The sequence below is a fragment of the Cupressus sempervirens genome, chromosome 3, assembly GCF_028749045.1.
Source record: "Cupressus sempervirens isolate cs-2001-9-10 chromosome 3, ASM2874904v1, whole genome shotgun sequence".
NCBI lineage: Eukaryota > Viridiplantae > Streptophyta > Pinopsida > Cupressales > Cupressaceae > Cupressus > Cupressus sempervirens.
Genome location: NC_143120.1, coordinates 637901188 through 637923705, shown reverse-complemented (window position 1 = coordinate 637923705; position 22518 = coordinate 637901188). Strand labels below are relative to the sequence as shown.

At 36.2% G+C, this 22518-nt stretch overlaps 1 protein-coding gene across 1 annotated transcript in view; it reads right to left on the bottom strand.

Annotated features, from left to right (window-relative positions):
- Positions 1–1225: 1225 nt before the first annotated feature.
- The window catches only part of LOC149568292 (uncharacterized), a 67696-nt gene continuing 46403 nt past the window's right edge, over positions 1226–22518 (bottom strand). The window contains exons 4-5 of the mRNA XM_089821277.1: positions 1657–1742; positions 1226–1474 (exon numbers count right to left, since the gene is read on the bottom strand). Of these exons, the coding sequence (XP_089677403.1) occupies positions 1352–1474; positions 1657–1742 (209 nt within the window). The 3' untranslated portion in view covers positions 1226–1351. The remainder of the gene's footprint in view (positions 1475–1656; positions 1743–22518) is intronic.

Below are 22518 nucleotides of genomic sequence, written 5' to 3'. Positions count from 1 at the left end.
ATTCAGCCCATTTTGCATGAACAGGCAGGCATTTAACAACAAGTTTGGTCTAAGTCAAGCTTACAAATTCTATCAATGGCCCGCATTACATACACAGTCCGCAAAAGAGGTGTTGATATCCTGGCCTTTCCACTTATGTGGCATTCTACATAATCTGCTGAAAAGGTGTCAATCAGGTTGGCTCTTTCACCTATGTATTCCAGACTGATTGCTGCCATATCTTTGTAATTGCAATCATTTAGGTTGAATTGTGTGGTTAGAGGCACCGTACTCATCTCTGATAATACACAAATAAATGAATAAAAGTAGAGTGGGTTGGTACGTGAGATTCCCAGAAGTGAGGTGAGCAGGATCCAGGAGACCAGAAGTATTCAAATTAAATACATGCACAAATATTGGATCTGCTGCCACAGAGATCAATTCTCTTAGTCCAGATATTATCCCAACAGTTGCAAATCGAAATGTTAAATCTGATATTAGCCATCTGGTAGGGTGTGAGCATTAGTCACAACATCAAATTCAAAAATAGCATCCATCACAGAATATTCAACTCTAAACCAGTGTTACCCCAAGTTTCCAGAATGGGTATGGCAGGGGATGGGGGGGGCGAGCTTCCTGGACAAGACTATACCAATTTTACAGACGGAAAAGGGGACCGCAAAAGGGACGGCTATATAACAATAGGGAAAATTAAAATATATAAAGAAATTACAAATATTCATATGAAAACATGGATAAAGCATGTGCTTATACATAATAGAACCTTAAAAATATAAGAATTAACAGAATTTATATGCCAAATTTGTGTTACTTTGAGAATCAAAGTCAAATTTCCTCTAGAAATCAAAGTCAAAGTCCTGTAGGCATCCTTTTTCCAGTCCCTGGGTAACAGTGTTCTAAATCTATGTGCTCTAATCCTCTTCTTTAATTTTTAGAGCTTAATTTTTGATTTGTTCAAGTAAGATTTATAAGTGGACCAGAATTTTTTAGTGGACTTCAAATTTGAACCTCAATAATTTCAATTCTATATAAGCCAACATGATAGTGACTTCCCAAAGTCCTATTTTAATTGACAAATCCCAATCAACACGCCCATAGCACTTTCAAGTGAGATTGCTTGTGAATGTTCCACTTGTCATTCCAAAAACATGCTAAATATAATTCATGATAGAAATCAATCTCCAAATAAAGCCATACGAAAGTCTTAGTTTTGTGCCAGAACCAATGGATAAAGACAAACAGAAATTGATATTACATCATGCAAAAATACAATAAATGAAATCCAATATAGACCAGATTTTCACAAATGATACCTTTGATTACAATTAATTAATGTTGAAACCAGTCAATCTTACATATTTTTGGGCCGTGCACCAGAAGCTGATGACATCTCATAATTACTACTTCTGACAATAAAAAGAATGGTCTCAAGCAACATGCCAGACACCAATCCCAAAATACCTCCTGCAGCATTCTGAATGAATCCAGGTAAACAATACTCAGCATTCATTCACATTTCAGAATTTTTATTAAAAATATATTCTCGTTGGTAATACTTATTGTCAATCCTCATTTCAACCAGCAATATAGGCACAGGGAAAATACCAGTTAAGCAAGTTGAAAACAAAAAATATGGCAGGAAATCAAAATGTTTACCATTACTGGTTTGTTCCCAAATAAAGCTCGGAATGCCATATGTCCAACCAAATAACCAGTGAACATTATTGCAATAACATGTAAACCTGCAACCAACTAATGGGTTAATATTAAACAACCACAACATTTAATATTGAAAAGATCATTCAGAATTTATAGAAAAAGACATCGCATAGATTATGTACACTCAATAAGAACTTAGAAACGGTCCTGAGATAACTTCTAGACATAATAAAAAATACTGAGATTCCAAAATACATATACAAATGGAAAACTTAGAAACAAATGCAACACAACTCTCAATAACACAACTAATGACTATATATTGAACTATACTGAAAACTGGAACCATGTCATATCCCAATTTACTGCATGCAAATATCACATTAATATTATAATATTTGTATTAAATCTTAGCTTCCAGGTGCAAGGCTAACCAAGGAGCATACTTAATATGCTCCCTATGACTTAGGTTCCCCACTGGTAGGAGTTTCTTTAAGACTGTGGAAATGTGCTGTGAAGCGAGAAACAGTTATTAATAATTTAATAGGATACAGAGGAAATGCCGCCAAGCCATAGTCAACAAAGCAGAATCACATTTCATAGTTTGCTTATGGAACTGATTGTTCACACCACTCGTTCAGCATGAACTCCTATCGACCTTGTTTCAAGCAAGGTTCGCTATGATTTAAAAGATGTGTTCACATCTTCAAACAGCTTCTCCACTTGCCTTAATCTTCACATTCCCCAATAAGGGAAAAAGGAAATTATCAAAGTCACTTTCTCAATGTTGGAAATGGTGATCAGATTGCACAGGTTACACCATTATGGTACAACAATATTAATTCATATAAAATAATGTATTAATTTTGGACTTGATATTTTTTAATGATTTACAATTCAATACATTTGGCTTTATTAAGCCATTATTCTCCTGTACCATCCAAACTCCTTACGAGAAAGTAATTACCAAAAACTAGTTATTACATTATTTACTAACTATAAACTAACCTAGAATTTATTTATTAAATAACTATTATCTAGTATTTATTATTTATAAACTAATCTAGCCTATATACTATTGATGTGATATAAATGCACATTCCTCCCCTTGTTATGATAATCCAAACAAATGATGGAACACTACAGGGATTGAACACAGCAGCCCTTCTAGAAACTTTGATGAAGCATCTCCGCCAGTTCTCCTTGCTTGCCCATAAAACACCAAAATGAACCATCAATGGATCTCCTAACTATCACACCTATAAAATAGCTGTAAATCAAGACAGAATTATTCCAAAGTACACTACTACTCTTATGAATCAAGACAAATTCCATTATCCACAAGATAAACACCAACCAATTTTACATCAATACACATTCAACTATCTCAATTATCTATAGTGACACAACCACCAATCAACTATGAGCGAGACTAACCCAAATATCCACATTAACACTCTTCCCTTTGTGGATTGAGACTCAACTCAATGATCCACAAGTAAACACTTGCAAAACTACAGAAATAGTCTCAGCTGTGATTTTCCTTGTTGATTACGAGTTCTTATTCATGTGAAATTAATAATAGTTGAAAGGACCTCTTTGAAAACTCTTTCACCTATGAGGGAAATCATAGTGAACATCATGTAGAGAGAGTCCATGATGTCATCACATTGAATGATTCCGCGATGGGAGTTGGATGTCGTGTTGAGAATGTCCATGATGTCATCATGTTGGGAGACTCTGTGATGCAGAGCCTTGCAAGCTCATCATGTTGAGAGATTCCAAGACAGCATCATGTTGAGAGAGTCTCTAATGTAAGAGCCTTCTAGGATTGTCATGTTGAGAGATTCCAAGTCCCTGATGAAAGTTGGTTGTGATCCTTGCAAGTCCTTCATGTTAAGTGATTCCATGATTTATATTATGCTGACATAACATGTTTTTTCTTTGAGAATCTATGTGATTAGAATTTATCATTGACATTTTTTTGGTTGCAGCTATGTGTGACTGATATACGAAAGATCTCTCTTGCTAAGTGGGAGTGTTAAGATTGTAGCTGCGATAGAGATCTTTATCTCTGTTTTTTAGAAAAATGATTGTTTGTGATAATAATTGAGATAACATTAAATGTAGAGACATGTATTACAACATGCGTTGAGGCATGCATATGGAAATATGAAAATTAGTGTATATGGAATTTTGAAGAGACCTTCAATTAGGTAATAAAGTGTCTCTTTATTCCTTATATATTGTACCAAGCGAAAACTAATGTACACTAGAACATTTTATCATCAATAAAAGTAAAATTTTTGGTTGTCTGGCTGGGTTTTTCCTTTCATCTGGAAGGGTTTCCCAGGATAATATTGTGTCTCTTGTATCTATCTTGCATCTGTTTTTGTTCTTCCTTATTGTTGTTTATCTTTATTTCTAGACAAATCCCAACAGAAGGAATAGGTATTGTCCTAATGCAAAATAAATATATGATTCCTATGAAAGTAGGAAGTTGAGGAACCAAAAAAAGTTATTTCGTGTATGAGAACGAGATGTTGGCGATAAAACATGCACTCGCCCATTTGAGGTAGTATCTTGTGGGGTGTAAGTTTGCGATTAAGAATGATACTAATGGTCTTAAATATTTTCTAAATCAACAAGATTTGAGTAAAAGACAATAAAAGTGGGTGAGTAAATTGCAAGCCTATGATTTTGACATAATTTATGTTGAAGGAAAAAAGAATGTGGGGGTTGATGCTTAATCTAGGAGACCACATTCATGTTCATTGGTGGAGATTATAGCGGATTGAAAGGACATAATAGCTGAATATGCAAAAGACAAATGGGATTCTATCTTATGCAAAAGACAAATGGGATTCTATCTTATAGAAGAGTGCTACCCATGATGGCTGGTGCGTGGTTCAAAATGAGCTCATATTTTATAAAGATAGAATTCTCTTGGCGCCTAACTCTAAATTTAAAGGAGTGATTATAAAATGTTTTCACGGTTTCCCTATGGCTGGTCATCCTGGTTTGTTAAGACAAATAAGCAAGTTAGAGAGAGGTTTAGTTCGAGAGGACTTAAAATAAAGTTCAGAAATTTGTTCTAGACTATCCAATTTGCCAACAAAATAAAAACAAAAACACAAACTGTTGGTCTATTGCAGCCCCTATCCATTCCCAATCAAAAATGGGAAAAGTATTTCTATGGATTTTATCACAAGGTTACTTGTTGTCCAAGAAGGAACTGTATCTTCACAGGTTCACCAAATTCGCTCACTTTTTAGCAATTTCAGCAACATTTATAGTAGTACAGATGGCAAACTTGTCTTTTGAAGAAATTTTCGGACTTCATGGTTTATCTTAAAATATAGTGAGTGACAGGGATATGAAGTTTATGAGTTTGTTTTGGCAGGAGTTGTTTACATTAAGTGCTCAATTACCCAGTTCTCCTCTTGGCCGCGAATTTCGAACGGGTTCTTGGTCCTAGTTCCCTTTTGGGTTCCACTTGGGTTTGAATCCAAGCAGGTTCATTCCTCCAGGTCAAGCCTAAGTCAAACCAGGGAAGACCCAGGTAGACCGAGTGCAAACCAAGTACAATACCATCGAGAACACTCTAGAATTTAGTGCAAAAAACAATTATTACAAAATTTGAATAAAGATTGTTAACATTACAATCAAAATTTTCTGAAGTTCAAATATTCCATCAAATTAAACTAGCCCTCAAGATTTCTTCCAGTGAAATTTTTATATCCAATTTTTGATAATGGCCCCTGTCCGAATAATTGGAAGCTCTGTGTGGTGATAAATCACATTTGAAACATTAAACAACATGTTCAATAGGTGAAGGGAGTTGCAAGCTACTTCTATACAATGAAAATGTAACAAGCGTTGGACAACTTGGAAAGCAAGAATGTCATTAGTAAAGTTGATCCCAGTAACATTGACAATGTTCCAACTAATGCCTTCAATGAAGAAGAATGTCATGCCCAAACTTTTAGGGCAAAACACAACTAATTTTTTTTTTTGAAAGGTAATCCTAGGTGGTCAACACCTTGACAATTAGGATGTTAGGTATTTGACACATTCAGTAACAAAATCCAAAACACAATACTCCTTTGGCAATTTTCTTATTACAAGGTTAATCATAACCTAGTCCTAGTCAAGGCCATAGTTACCAAGGGCACGAACTTCACAGGTATTTAATTTTCAAATTTTACGACAACAAAATTTATTTACAAGTTATTGAATAGTACAATTGTAAAACACGACAAGGTTCTTAATTCAAGTATAAAGATGACCTTTGTATACTTATATAAATGTGCACAATTAATAGGCATCCAATTAGTGGGTAGCAGCATAAAACCATAAATATTATGTTATGATTGCAATCATACTTAGTTACTAAACAACCCCATTTTGTAATCTAACTATCCCTTACATTAAACATCTAATTGATTATATATCTAGTGGACAATATCCTAACATGAATCATGTGAGTTCTACGAACTACTTACCTATGTCACTCGTCCATAACGAACCACCACACGAGCTGAGTCATTAATATATTACTAACAATTAAATATAGATACATACATACATATTCCATTACATGTTGCAACTATATAAAAATTGTCCAAGATCAAGGCAGATTTATCTTTCATAAGATTTCACAATGTCTACCTTTGTTAAAATTTTAGCTAATCATAAGAACCAGATGATGTTATCATTATGATTCCACATCCTAACTTTGTAAGCGGACGTTGTGAAAATAAATGTGAAGCACCAATTCTCTTATCATTATGGTTTCAAGAACTAAATGAGATTACAAATTTGTTCCAAATATTCTGATTACAAATCATCTTACAATATATATTTCTTAACATCTAGAGAGTACCCTTAATTCATTTCATTACCATTCTAATTCTATTTTATTTTAATTTATTCTTATTTAGATATACATTGTAACAAACTTTTACACTATATCATATAAATTAAACTCTTAACCATATTAATAATCTCACTCACTATGTACTATATGCGAGGTTATTGGAATCATTTACCAATTATTTTAATTCTAACTACTAATACACTTTTAGTAGTATCCACTAACAATTTAATATCAATTAATAATTAAATTTAATAAACTTAATTACCAAGCTTATCTTCTACTAACCATCACTAATCACTATCTACTAGTATATATGCAACACCACTTAACACCTAATTTTTAAACTACTAATCCCATTCTTCATTACAACCCTTATCGATTTATCAATTACAACTCCTTTCTAACAACCACTACTATAAAAAACTTACCCCCTTTTACTAACATCAACTTAACTAATTTCCACCATAAACTTGCTAACCAAACAAATTCCAAACCACGTGTTTTCACTAACGTCCACCTATCTATTCCTAACAAACCTCTCTTTACTTAATTTCATGTGCCCTTACCCACACTCCCTTATTTCTTCTCCCAAAGTCCACATGGTTGGACTAGTCGATTCCCCATAGCTTCCTCCCCATTCTTGGAATCACGCCCCACACATCCCAATATCCACACCCTACCTTCCAACTCAATGCAGGTAGGAACCCATGAGTGTGTACGAAGTGGGGGTCACGCTGCTGATTGAGAAGACGTGGAGAAGTGACGCATGGAAACAGGATTGACAATGGCTTGTGCCAAATACGCATGGAAGGCACTCAAGACTCGAGGTCTAACCCATGTCAGGGTTGGCAGCGCATTTATGGCGCTTGGGAAGTGGGGACATGGGTTTCGGTGGGGAACCCTTCAGCAAGCACAGTTTGCCTAAGGAATTCGAAAAAGGTGGGGTGTGGAGGGGACCACCGACCCAAAGGGGTCCCTTCCTCATTGACTATGATATAAATTTTTTTTTTTTTTTACTTCCTTTTTCACTTAAGAGGGTCGATTTCCTTGGAAGAAGAGATTGTAAGGAAATTGATTTCATTTTATTTGTTTTGGATGAAGAGACTTACCCTCCTCTAAGCACGTGAATCATTAAGTACAATTCACTTGGATTATTATCTTGAGTGCTAGCTATGTCTTAGTCTCCTAGGCATTTGTTCAGTATTTTTTAGTCTTATTTCTTAGTTGGCCTTGTTATTTTATTAATATCCTATATACTAGATTCTAAGGCATATTCACTCTGAATATTTTATTAGTCTGTAATAGGCTGTTGATTTTCACTGCTCCTCATAAAAAATCCAAAGAATTTGTGTCCACTTATAGGCTTGTTTGCTTAAGCATTTCCTTCGGTGCTATATTTCTATTTAGTTGACTACCTATATTCATAGGTAATGACATAAATCTCGTTTTTGCAATAGTCTGATATTGTTCTAACATTCTAATGTATTTATTCAGATCAATAATCTATCAAATTCATTCTAACAATAGGTTTGATACATGTAATGCTTTTGGACACAATATCATGTATGAATTAATAGATCAATCTGAATCTTATTTGAAATCTACTAATTCCAACATTATCTTCTACAATGTAAATTTAAGTGGTAATTCTCATTGGACTAGTTACATTATGCAAATTTCTTTTAGGAGACCACAAACATGAAATGCCAATGATTTGACTCAACTTCCATACCAATTTTTTTTTTATTTGCAAGTTGATATCACTATAACATTTATCTCGTGTAAGGACTATTGGAATTGTGGAATACAAATGAATTAATGCTCATGCATATAAAATGAGCTATCAAAACATAATACTTCTCTCCCATCTTATTGAATACATAACATGTAAACTTACAATGCAATTATCTAGGTTTGATTTAAATCAACTATAACAAAAGAAACATAACCATTATGAAATATTCCCAATATTATCCACATTAAGACTTCAACTTACAACCTCACTACATTCAAGTGCATACCAATGAAACTTAATGGAACAATTACAGATGATGCTTCAAAATTCCATCATTACTACCATGCAATCAGGTATCAAAACAGCATGAACAAGATGGAGAATCCTCCTTTACAAGTGTATTACACAATGACAAGTTTTCCCTTTCAAGCAACAATCAACAAGATCATTCCAAGCCTTTTTCTATTGCTCCCTTGAACACGAATCTGCAAATGCAATCACAACAAAACAACAAGGACCATGGGTGCTCTCCACCCAACCATAGGCTTCCAAGGAGGCCACCCCCGCGCTAAGGGAACAAGGCTCAAACTGGGATTCACATACACACTTGCAATAACATATACAATACATCTCAAAGCTTGAACAAACCCAACCCAAGGATAAATCACAATGGTTCACCAATGAAACCATAAACATAGGGTGAAGGTGTGCTTTTCAAATGGAGATTTGCCATATCAAACAATACCTGCAACAAATAAATTTTCATGCCCTTTTGGGGCTTCCACCATATAACGATTTCATGCCCTTTCAGGGCTTTTACAACATCCTCCATACATACTTCCATCAGCTGTAGCTCTCTTGGAGCCCATACTCCACCAAATCTTCCTTTATACATCATACTTCCCTTATCACCCCCAGCAAGATATGAATGATTATGGCATACAATGGAGCCCATACTCCAAGGTTCTCAATACATTTTCAAGTCCAACTAACTGCTTCACCCTGGACTTCTCTTCCCTTCCCAAAAGGTGAGTGAAGACTATTGTGAGGTTTTCACACCATCGCCCCAAAACAATTTGGGGACCCCCTTTTTTGATCGCCTTGGCAATAGTTTTTTGAAGTTGTCCAAAAGTTTTTTTGAGTTTTGAAAATTTTGAGCCTTGGACACCTTCAGGCCAGTGGGGAGGAAGGTTAGATTTATTTTCACCCAATTTTTTTTAACTTGATTTTCCAAAGCCACCAATTCTATCCTTAGGCCAAACAAATTTCAAAATTAATTCCAACTTGGCAGGATAAAATTGTAAATTTTGTACTTAGACGTTTTCTTTTGAAAATTTGGATATAATTGTGTAAATTTAGATAATTTTCAAAAAATAAAATTTTGTTAGATTTGAGTTTTGGAAAATCTTAAATTTTTCTTTGGTGAAAATTTTAATTTTGTAGAAATGAGGCTAAATTGCAAAAATCGATTTTTGGCTCTAGAAGCAATTTTATTTTATTTTTGTCAAAAAATTCTAAATAGCATAGCAAAATCGATTTGGAGAAAAATTGCGAAAAATTGGTTTTAATAGATTAAAATTGCCTTGAAAACTTTTTGCCTTTAATGAAATTGGTAATTTAATATTGAAAAATGGCTTTTGGTTAGCCAAAATCCAATTTTAATGACGTATTAATTACTAAATCCTCATTAAATGAAAATATTTAACATCTCCAAGGCACCATTTAATTTCCTTTTGCAATTTGGAGCTAATTGGCAATTTAAAAGAGCAATTTTCATTTTGGCAAAATTAAATTTTGGCTAAGTATTTAATTGTGGGCCTTAATTTTGATTTAATTTTTGTTTCTTCTCTCCTCCAGGACCAAGTCAGCCAGCTTAGAGGGAGTAAGAAGTTGAGTATAAGAGGAGGCCTCTCTCCCATTTCTTCCTCACTTTTCATTTTTTCCTCTCCATGCTTTGGCGAATTTCATTAAGGAGCAGATTTTGGTGTTTGGCAAATTTGTTTCAAGGCAGATTTCCTCCATTCCTTGGTGATTTTCCTCTTGGAGCAGTATTCTCATTGTTAGAAGACTTTGCAAAAGGGAAGATTTCCTCCATTGTTTGGCGATTTCTGCTAGGGCAGATCTGATTTATGTGCCATGGGCGATTTGTGTGAAGGTCTGATTTTCTCCATTTAGGACTGCAATTTTTATATCAGACTTAGGCGATTTTTGTTGGGAGAGAGGATACATGAGAAAGTCTGATTTTCTTTGTGGACAAGTGGTGGATAGTTTTAGATGTTTAAATTTCTGATTTGCAAGTGGATTTAAAGTTCTTGAGGTCTAGTCCTAATTCCGAAAACTCGTCGTACGATTATTAGTTAAGGTGAATTGTAATCATTTAGAGTTGAAAGGGGTCCTTAAGCTGACATCCTTCTTTCGTTCTAGTCTAAGGATTGCTTCCCTTGGTTCTACTTGCCTTCTGGTCCACCACTCTACCATCCTGTAATAGGGCGACAAGTATGGAGGATGTTAGTGCAAGTAAGAATCCCAAGTGAACAAACACTAAGAAAGACAAAGGGGATATGATGCCCAAAACACCTTTCTCAAAAATGAAGCAAATAACCAACAACAATATCGGTACAATAGACATGATACGGATGAAGGACAAACTAAAGGAAGGACAATTCCCCTTAGCAAAGAAGATACAAAAGGCATTTGCACATCACAACCCAAGTGTCGACACTTCCGTTTTGATGAGCGGCGTTGGGATGGCACTTGATTTTGAGGATATTAGAGAAGAGGATATCAACGAGACAGATTTTGGATCGAGGTTGGATGAGTTAGGAAAGGTTGCTATCAAGAAAAAGCATTTGGGCACCCTTTCCTCTCTCAATGCTTTATTGGAGTTGCGAAAGAATATGAGAAGGATCATGAAAGGATACTATAAGCAGCAAGCAGCGTGGTGAAGTCAACGGAACTCAAGGCAAAGCACACACCTTGTCCTCCTATGGAAGAAGTTAACGAAAGGCTAGCTAAGTTCAATGTCTTAGCCAAGAAAATGAAAGAAAAGGGAAGAGTTATATTACAAGATCATTTGATGTAACCCCAAGTGGCAATTTCTCTTCCTTCTAGAATAGGACAAGTGTTTATTTATGATTGGCCACCAATTTGGTGCCTTCTCATTGGTTGCCACTTTTTGCCTTTTTTTCATTAGTCTATTGATGAGGTGGCATCTTCTCATTGGCTGATGGGGTGGCAACCCTAATTAGGGTTTTTAGGATCCAATCTAGATCGTTGATCTTGTTTTGATCTCCACCGTCCATTGTATTTTTGGCCCCTATATAAGGCCATTTTCTCTCATTTGTAAAGTGTTGGAGAAATTGTTGCTAAGATAATACCAAAATCGCTCTCTTTTTCATTGTTGTGGCTTGCATGGTGATTAAGAACATTAGGTGTTATTGCATGTTTTCTACTTCCACATAGTTAGATTTCCTTTCAAGTTGTTAAAGTTGGTTGCATTTGAAGTTGTTTAAGTGAGGTTAAAGTAGATGGATAGTTGTATGGTAGCATTGGTAGATGTTTGATAGGGATCAATATTAGACCACTAGCATCCTAGCGGCTAGTTGGGAAGCTTTGAGTGGCAAAATAGTTTATTATTCCTTTGAATCATTGCACCTGTGGAAGTGAGGTCGTTGGTCAACTCTCATTAGGTTCAATCCCTGTCCGTTTGCTAACCTTCCATTCATAGGAGTAGGAGTAGAATAGTGAGTAGCTTGGTAGTCGAAGCTTAGAGAAGGAAATTAGAGAAGTAAGTCAAGTATCAAAACACACCCATTCACCCTCCACTGCCACTGCTTTCCCATCAACATCATCATTGGCAGACACATCCTCCATCATCACCCTCATCAACATTATCTGCCCCTGCATATTTCACAAACCAAACCACCATCACCTTCATCCTACCAAAATCCAAATCATCCTCGAATGAATAGCGTAAGGCCGCCTATGTGAATACCAGCAAATCACATCGATAAAACTGAGCGAGTATCCACAAGAGTAAGGAACACTGAAGTTATTCTCATATCCCATTAGCAATAGCTTTTCAAGAGAGGAATTGTATGTTTGATACTCCGTATCAGATATCCAATTACTAATATGTTATGTAAGTGATACAAAACTCGCATCAACATTATCTGGCGCTAGGAGGGTTGAATGATTTTCATTCTTGGATCAACTTGGAAATTCAAAGCAGAGATTGAGAAGGAATGAGCTTTCACAGTTAGATTTGAGATAAGAGATCTCTTTTAAAGTGAAAATCAAAAAATCAAAAAATTCAAAAAATTCAAAAAAAGAAGAAAGGTTTCTCAATGGATAGATGAGAGGACATTCATCCCATTTGGTCTAATTTGAACAAAAGGTTACCTCCATTGAATTTGTCTCCACTTGCAGCATCAAGGAAATGTAGGATACATGGTACTACGGATCATGGGGATATGGATTGTTTGGTGTTTCTCTTAAGAGTGGACTTGGCATTAAGAGGAAAATTTTCTTTTTCACAAATACATGAGCCTGTAGTCTTTGTCAATTCGGAGGAAGATTTTCTTGTTTTCAAAGAAGATGTCAATAGGGAACCAAAAAACATGTGGAAAACGTTATCGGTGCCTTGCACATAGTCTTATATATTCAAAGTCTACTTGCCCATCTTGCCAAGACACCATTGACTTGGTCAAGTTTCAATTGAGTTGGTATGAGGAAATATCAGTAGGGGGTGGTAAGAATTTCTTTCAGCTTTCAAGTTGGACACCAAAGAATGAACAAGATAAGATGTATCAAGATGATATGGTTGGTTCTGATGTTCAAGATAACCGAGTGGCTAAACCTTCACACATTATATCACGAGGTGGACAGGTTGAAAAGAAAATCTAGGAAACAATTGAATCTATCCAAGGGAGAGAAAGGATGGTAGGCAAAGATCAACAGGTAAGGGCACACGAAGAACTACAAATGGAAAATCGAAAGGTGGATGAAAAGGAAATCTTTGGTGAGCCTTCATGCATAATTCAAGGGGTGACTCTTGAGGATGGGCTGCAAGAAGTTTCAAATATCCTTAAAAAGGAAGATAATCAGGTGGGAAAGTTGAACAAGGAATTACAAGATAAAACAAGAGAGTTCAAATATGAGGAAAATATCAATAAACCAATACAAGGCGCTATCTCCACCACATTCTTTGGGGGGACGCTTGAAGATCCTACGGAAGAAATACAAAAGGAGTCATTACCCAAGGCCTTTCAAGGGGACCAAGTTGTTGCAGGTGGCATGATTCACCATCAACTTCGACCTCCAGAAATTTTGCCTCTTGAAATCGAATTTGATGGGCCACTCACAAAGACATATGATGGTTCTCCTATCGGTCTTGATGGTACTATGTTTAGTGAAAGTCTATATAAAGAATGGCAAGATGTTCCTGAAGAGAGTTCAAAGGAAAATTACATGCTAGATGATGAAGCTCCTATTGACAAGGATATGCAAGGATTGTTGAGTGATGATCAAGTTGCTCCCATGGAAAAGGAAAATAAAGAATAGTTTGGGTTGATGCTACAGTTGGATATTGTGTTCGAGCAACTTGGAGAGGTGTTTGATGGGGAGAATATCAAAAAATCCTTGATTTTTGAGGATGCACTTGAGGAGATTCACAAGGATTCATGGTTCACTATTCACAGGAACAAGCCCCCAAAGACAATATTTCATGAGCTTGATTCCAAGATTGATCCTGCATGGGCTACCAATGAGCCCAATGTAGGTGTTAGCGGGATGGTGCACCACCAACTTTGACTTCCTGAAGCCGTGGAGAATTTTCAAGTTCCATGTGAATTTGAGTCATGCCAGGTTGTTTCTTTCCCTGCTCTTAAAGATGAAAGGTTTGAAAGTTTTTATATTGATTATGGAAATTCTAGAGAAACAACTTGTATTTGGATTAATCATGGACCCTATGAGTTGCCTCAACTGTTGGTCTTGCATGTTAATTTTCTTGAGGTTGAGTTTAGGGTGACCAAATTTTTTTGAGAGCTATCACCCAAACCTTGTTACTTTTGAACATCCTAAGAAACCATGTTAGATCCAGTGTATATATTAGATTGGTTAGTGTTGTCCCTTTAGAATCTTGTACATAGTTAGGGTAGGTTTGTCTTGGACCATTTGGTTCAGGAGAGTAGTTTAGTTTCCTTTCAGTTGGATAGATTAAAGTTTCCCTTTCAGTTGGTTAGAGTAGTTTTCTTTTAGTTGTTTAGTTTTGGTTAGGGTAGTTTTCTTTCAGTTGTTTAGGTTAGGTGTTGTGAGGAAGCTTGAGCTTGATTTGCATCAAGTCATTTGACTTGAAATCTTTTAGCTTCCCTCAGTTGGAGAGTAGATTTTGGTTTTGGTCTTTGCAAGAGCAAAGGGGGGTCCATGTTATCACTCATGGGTGAGGTGTGTAGATTTTACATTTTTGGTGACAAAAAGGAGTTTGTCTTGTTCATTTCTTGAATACATTCAACAAGGCTCAGAGATTAAAGGATGTGTTTAGTCGTTGGTCTATGATAGGACTTCTACTAAATTTGGGTTAAACTCGATAGAGGTTCTTGAGTTACTTTTGACATGGTTACAACATTCTACTCACACTTAATTGCTTTGAGTTCTTGGTATTTTGAAGTGAAGTTGGACTTGGCAAAAATCATACACCTGCTTCAGCGCCACTATGGTCTTCCAAACCCTCCACAAGCTTCATTGCCTGCAAATCGAACAAGATTGAAGAAAAGAAAGAAAGAAAAGAGAAAATATCATAAGAAAAGCGAAAAAGTAGTATCAAAGTGAAAATAAAGATGAGATTTGGTTCAAGGGTGTGCAATCATCTCTACCGGTGCTATAAATATAATCACTAAAGGTAGAACTGTGATTGTGGTGCCACAGCAATAACTCTGTCGAGGCTATAGACGCCTGACTGGCAGCGGGGCTCTATCCAAGTTGCTTTTGAAGTAAGGATATTATAATAGCTAAGTTTGATGAATCTGAGAAATTATCAAGTTCTTGTCGAGCAGGGAATAAATCATTTGCACACACGTGAGTAACTTATGCTCAGGATGCTTAGCATCAACTTGAGAGTTCTTTCCTTTGTTGAGTGCTTGTCCTTAAGTAGATTTGCGGATAGGCCATCCTGAGATTTTTGTTCTAAGTTACTTATTTCTTGAAATGTTTACGAACATTTCTTTGGATTGATGCTAGATGTTGTGAGGTTTTCACACCATCGCCCCAAAAAATTTTGGGGACCCCCATTTTTTATCGCCTCGGCAATAGTTTTTTGAAGTTGTCCAAAAGTTTTTTTGAGTTATAAAAATTTTGAGCCTTGGACACCTTTAGGCCAGTGGGGAGGAAGGTTAGATTTATTTTCACCCAATTTTTTTTAACTTGATTTTCCAGAGCCACCAATTCTATCCTTAGGCCAAACAAATTTCAAAGTTAATTCCAACTTGGTAGGATAAAATTGTAAATTTTGTACTTAGACGTTTTCTTTTGAAAATTCGGATATAATTGTGTAAATTTAGATAATTTTCAAAAAATAAAATTTTGTTAAATTTGAGTTTTGGAAAATCTTAAATTTTTCTTTGGTGAAAATTTTAATTTTGTAGAAATGAGGCTAAATTGCAAAAATCGATTCTTGGCTCTAGAAGCAATTTTATTTTATTTTTGTCAAAAAAATTCTAAATAGCATAGCAAAATCGATTTGGAGGAAAATTGCAAAAAATTGGTTTTAATAGATTAAAATTGCCTTGAAAACTTTTTGCCTTTAATGAAATTGGTAATTTAATATTGAAAATGGCTTTTGGTTAACCAAAATCCAATTTTAATGATGTATTAATTACTAAATCCTCATTAAATGAAAATATTTAACATCTCCAAGGCACTATTTAATTTCCTTTTGCAATTTGGAGCTAATTGGCAATTTAAAAGAGCAATTTTCATTTTGGCTAAGTATTTAATTGTGGGCCTTAATTTTGATTTAATTTTTGTTTCTTCTCTCCTCCAGGACCAAGTCGGCCAGCTTAGAGGGAGTAAGAAGTTGGGTATAAGAGGAGGCCTCTCTCCCATTTCTTCCTCACTTTTCATTTTTTCCTCTCCGTGCTTTGGCGAATTTCATTGAGGAGCAGATTTTGGTGTTTGGCAAATTTGTTTCAAGGCAGATTTCCTCCATTCCTTGGTGATTTTTCTCTTGGAGCAGTATTCTCATTGTTAGAAGACTTTGCAAAAGGGCAGATTTCCTCCATTGTTTGGTGATTTCTGCTAGGGCAGATCTGATTTATGTGCCATGGGCGATTTGTGTGAAGGTCTGATTTTCTCCATTTAGGACTGCACTTTTTATATCAGACTTAGGCGATTTTTGTTGGGAGAGAGGATACATGAGAAAGTCTGATTTTCTTTGTGGACAAGTGGTGGATAGTTTTAGATGTTTAAATTTCTGATTTGCAAGTGGATTTGAAGTTCTTGAGGTCTAGTCCTGATTCTGAAAAGTCGCTATACAATTATTGGTTAAGGTGAATTTTAATCATTTAGAGTTGAAAGGGGTCCTTAAGATGACATCCTTCTTTCGTTCTAGTCTAAGGATTGCTTCCCTTGGTTCAACTTGCCTTTTGGTCCACCACTCTACCATCCCGTAATAGGGCGACGAGTATGGAGGATGTTAGTGCAAGTAAGAATCCCAAGTGAACAAACACTAAGAAAGACAAAGGAGATATGATGCCCAAAACACCCTTCTTCTCAAAAACGAAGCGAATAACCGACACAAATATCGATACAGTAGACATGATATGGATGAAGGACAAACTAAAGGAAGGACAATTCCCCTTGGCAAAGAAGATACAAAAGGCGGTTGCACACCACAACCCAAGTGTCGACACTTCCATTTCGACCATGATGAGCGACATTGGGATGACACTTGATTTTGAGGATATCAGAGAAGAGGATATCAACGAGACAGATTTTGGATCGAGGTTGGATGAGTTAGGAAAGGTTGCTATCAAGAAAAAGCATTTGGGCACCCTTTCCTCTCTCAATGCTTTATTGGATTCGCGAAAGAATATGAGAAGGATCATGAAAGGATACTACAAGCAGCAAGCAGCATGGTGAAGTCAGCGGAACTCAAGGCAAAGCACACACCTTGTCCTCCTATGGAAGAAGTTAACGAAAGGCTAGCTAAGTTCAATGTCTTAGCTAAGAAAATGAAAGAAAAGGGAAGAGTTATATTAGAAGATCATTTGATGTAAGCCCAAGTGGCAATTTCTCTTTCTTCTAGAATAGGACAAGTGTATATTTCTAATTGGCCACCATTTTGGTGTCTTCTCATTGGTTGGCACTTTTTGCATTTTTTTCATTGGTCCATTGATGAAGTGGCATCTTCTCATTGGCCGATGGGGTGGCAACCCTAATTAGGATTTTTAGAATCCAATCTAGATCATTGATCTTGTTTTGATCTCCACCGTCCGTTGTATTTTTGGCCCCTATATAAGGCCATTTGCTCTCATTTGTAAAGTGTTGGAGAAATTGTTGCTAAGATAATACCAAAATCGCTCTCTTTTTCATTGTTGTGACTTACATGGTGATTAAGAACATTGGGTGTTATTGCATGTTTTCTACTTCCACATAGTTAGATTTCCTTTCAAGTTGTTAAAGTTGGTTGCATTTGAGGTTGTTTAAGTGAGGTTAAAGTAGATGGATAGTTGTATGGTAGCATTGGTAGATGTTTGATAGGGATCAATACTAGACCACTAGCATCCTAGCGGCTAGTTGGGAAGCTTTGTGTGGCAAATTAATTTATTGTTCCTTTGAATCATTGCACCTGTGGAAGTGAGGCCGCTAGTCAGCTCTCATTAGGTTCGATCCCCGTCTGTTTGCTAACCTTCCATTCATAGGAGTAGGAGTAGAATAGTGAGTAGCTGGGTAGTCGAAGCTTAGACAAGGAAGTTAGAGAAGTAAGTTAAGTATCAAAACACATCCATTCACCCTCCACTACCACCGCTTTCCCATCAACATCATCATTGGCAGATACATCCTCCATCATCACCACCATCAACATTATCTGCCCCCGCATATTTCACAAACCAAACCACCATCACCTTCATCCTACCAAAGTCCAAGTCATCCTCGAATGAATAGCGTAAGGCCGCCTATGTGATTACCAACAAATCACATTGATAAAACTGAGCAAGTATCCACAAGAGTAAGGAACATTGGAGTTATTCTCATATCCCATGAGCAATAGCTTTTCAGGAGAGGAATTGTATGTTTGATACTCCGTATCAGATATCCAATCACTAATATGTTATGTAAGTGATACAAAACTCGCATCAACAAAGCCCTCACACCCATAACAACACTTATGCACAAAGTCATGAATGATTGAAAACAAGAAAACAAGGGAAATCCAAACTTCATACTCAACACCACACAACACAATACAACAAGATACAAAATGGTATTACACACATCTCCCTTACAAAGTCATTCTCACTACCTACATTCTCATGAATGCAATACCAAAATTCAACTTCAAATTGGAAGCAAACTATACATGGCCAGAACACCAACCTTGAATCCCTTTGCAAAATGGAAATGAAAGGTTGTAGAAGAGCTCCCTCCAAGCTTCCAAACCCTAAGTGTCTCTAAAGTTAGAGAGTGGGTAGACAACCCACTAATTTCATCCCCACTCCTCTAAAAAGGATCCCAAAATCCCCACTATCTAAAAATGGTCATAACATGAGCTGCCTTTTCTTACACCCTTGTCTCCTCTAAAAATGTAGCCTTGACCAACTAATAGAGTGGAAGAAATCATATGACACTCCAATTTTCGAATTGCTTTGAAAGTGACTTGTTTGGAGGGTTCCCAAGGTCACCTAGGCCTACTTAAGGTTAGATTTAGACCGCCAACCCACACTACTATCATGTGGGCACTTATTTTTCACCATGGTAATCTCCTAGGACCACTTTTTGACCCCCCAAAAGTTAATGGAAAGCTGGAACTCGAATTTCAATGGATAGGGACTTATCCTAACTCTTTTAAATGTGGGGTTAACTTGGATACTATGTTGGGGTTATGTTTAGGTTAGGTTACTTTCCCAAAACCCTAAATGCGAAGTCATTTCCACGTGGACAAAACAAATGTCATGTGACACAAACACAACATATTACATTTAAAATGACCTTTCTCCATGCATTCCACTATCACCCACATACCATTCACATTAAAAAATAAAACACATTACAAAGAGATCTGAATCCTTCCACAGATCCAACCTCGGCCATGTCATGTTTTCGCTTGGGTTTGAGTCTTGGTCCCCCGTTAAATCCCATGGTCAAATTCCTACACACTAAACTCGAGCATCAGCAGTCCAAGAAAAATCATATAAGCAATATATATATAAGTACAATAAATCACTTTCACATTCAACATTAGGCTTACATATTTCATCATTTCCAATTAACTTTCCTGTTTCTAATCATCTTCTTATAAAACATTCAAAACATTAAAATACTAATCCCTGCATATCAACATTGATTCTTATGTAACGTAGTCAGATTAACATTCTGAACAACCTCATAATCTATTTTCTACCATAGTGATGAAATATTGAATTCATGACTATTAAATTACAAGGCATGTGAGTTGGGTCCGTTTGCATATCTAAATCTATCCTTTGGCACTAATTTCCAATTGAACATTGCAAATTGTCATTTCAAGTATTTCTACAATTCAATTTCCATTAAAGCAATTAAAATACTTTAGAACATGAAATGAAATCATTAAATATATCAATTAGGTCCTAATATGCAAACATAACTGCGGATAATCAAAATGCAGATATTAGAATGACATAACCCTATAGTCTCAAAGTGTATCAAAACATAGAATTAGAAGTGTCATAATGCAAATGTGTCATTTATACCATGACGGTCCGAGTGAGGCCTCACAAAGAAGAAGAAGAAGATGAAGATGAAGATGAAGATGTGCTAAGATTACAAGTTTATTGTGTTTTTGTTGTTTTTATGATACTAGGTAGCATTATAATCTTAATTCATTTTTCTACACTGTATATATATAACTTCTACATGTTTTGTACTAACGAACCCAAACCCCATTTTAAGATTTTGAAGTACCAATGAAACGAAGATCCAATTGGGTTCGTTGCAACAGAAGATCCAATTTACAACAAAGGAATGTCAAACATATTGAGCTGTAAGGCCTTCCCAGCTACAGCCAATACCAAGAATCCGGATTACAAACTAACTTCGATCACAGGCCTCAATCTAGCCTTCTTTTTCTTCCTAGCTACTTCTTCCTCACTGCTCCCTCCACAAGACACATCTTACATTACATATATAGTCATCAAGACACGCAGGTCAGCTTTAAGATCACAATTTCCTAATATCGGAAATATGTTACACAATATAGGACTGCCCCCCTAAGATTAAATGACTAAATACATATTAAAGCATAAGAACACCAGCGACTTTAGATATAGGTCCGCACATGATCCAAAAATCCACATGTAAAGCCACAAAACCTTGCAATCAGCAATGAGCTTCACATAAGCAAAATACCACACATCGCCTAATAAGCCAATGAAGAATACACCACCCAAGAATAATGAATTAGATCTCCACGCATACAAAACATAAAGACATGCAACCTTAGGAAGATGATCCATAATAGGTTCTCATTAAGAAACCAATGTGATCTAATGATTGCCACCTCAAACACTTAGACTAGAACTGAAAAATATAAAATAAACAAACTATTTTTGGATAATGCAAGATTGCCAACAGCCCAAGGATCCTCCTACATCAACTGAGCAAAGCGAGTTTGTCTTTTACATCTTCATGGCTAGAAGACCCACAAACCATGTGAAATCTTTTGCCTAGTATATTGATTCAGGTGCCTCATGCCACTTCACTCATTGTTGGGATTGGTGCACAAACTTCTAGCCATTCATAGATTCTCTTATTTTTGAAGGGGAAGAGCACCGCTCTCCAAAAGGGTAATATATAGATTTAGTCTAATGGGAGGAAATTATGTTTCCTGAATGTGTATTGTGTTTTGGGAATGGAACTCGACATTCTCTCAGTAAGTCAAATTCTAAGACATTCTCCTAGGCTAGACATGACCTTTTGCTCATATCAATGCGACATCATTGATCAGGTGACTCAATCTATTGTTACCATGGGTCTTGAGGCTCATGGTCTATTCAAACTTGTTAACTCTGGTGATTCTTAGGAGCTAGCCATGGAAGCTAAGTGCTCCTCTGTTAGTACACTTTGGCAGTAGAGAAATATGCACTATATTTCTCCCTTTGTTCAAGAATATCTTGAGACCCAGACCCAAAACCTCAAATTTTGCAGAGCATGCTAAGCTAGGAAGAAAAATCGAACTTTATTTTCAGATGGTGAATCCTAGAGAGCTTTAAGGTACTACAATTGGTCCAGGCTGATATTTGTGCAACTATAGATACTCCTATTACTGGGCCTCATTATTTCTTACTTTTTGTTGATGATTTCAGTCATAACGTATGGGTGTATTTCCTTCATAAAAAATCAGAGGTGTTAGTTTTGTTTCAAAAGTTCGAAGCATCTATACAAAATGAATCCGGTCAACATATTGTTACTCTTAGAACTGAAAATAGGGGAGAATTTTGCTCTTCTGCCTTCTTTCATTTTTGTGAACAGCATGGCATAAAGCACCAATTGACACCTTACACCCATCAGCAAAATGGTGTTGTCGAGCAAAGAAACCTCACAATCATCAAAATGGCTCGGTCTATTGATTACAAGAGTGTTGCAAAGAAATTTTGGGCTGAAGCAATCAACAATGTTGTCTATCTACTCAACTGCTCTCCTATAGTAGTTGTCAAGAAAAAGGCTCTAGAAGAGGCCTAGTCAAGTCATAAGCCCACAATTAGTCATCTCAAAGTTTTTTGCTCCACTGCTTTTGTCTAGATCCTTGATGCTAAGCGCACCAAGTTAGATGGCAAGAGTCAAAAACTTCTGCTAACTAGCTACAATGATAAACATAAGGCCTACCATTTTATTGATACTAAGACCAATATTGTCATTTTCAATCAAAATGTGGTTTTTTATGGAGAATGAGGACCATTTCAGTTCTCTCGTCCAATTATGGACTCAAAGCATCAACCTCTCAAGACTCAAGACTCAAGACTTACATGTCTATCTTCCATTAGATCCACCT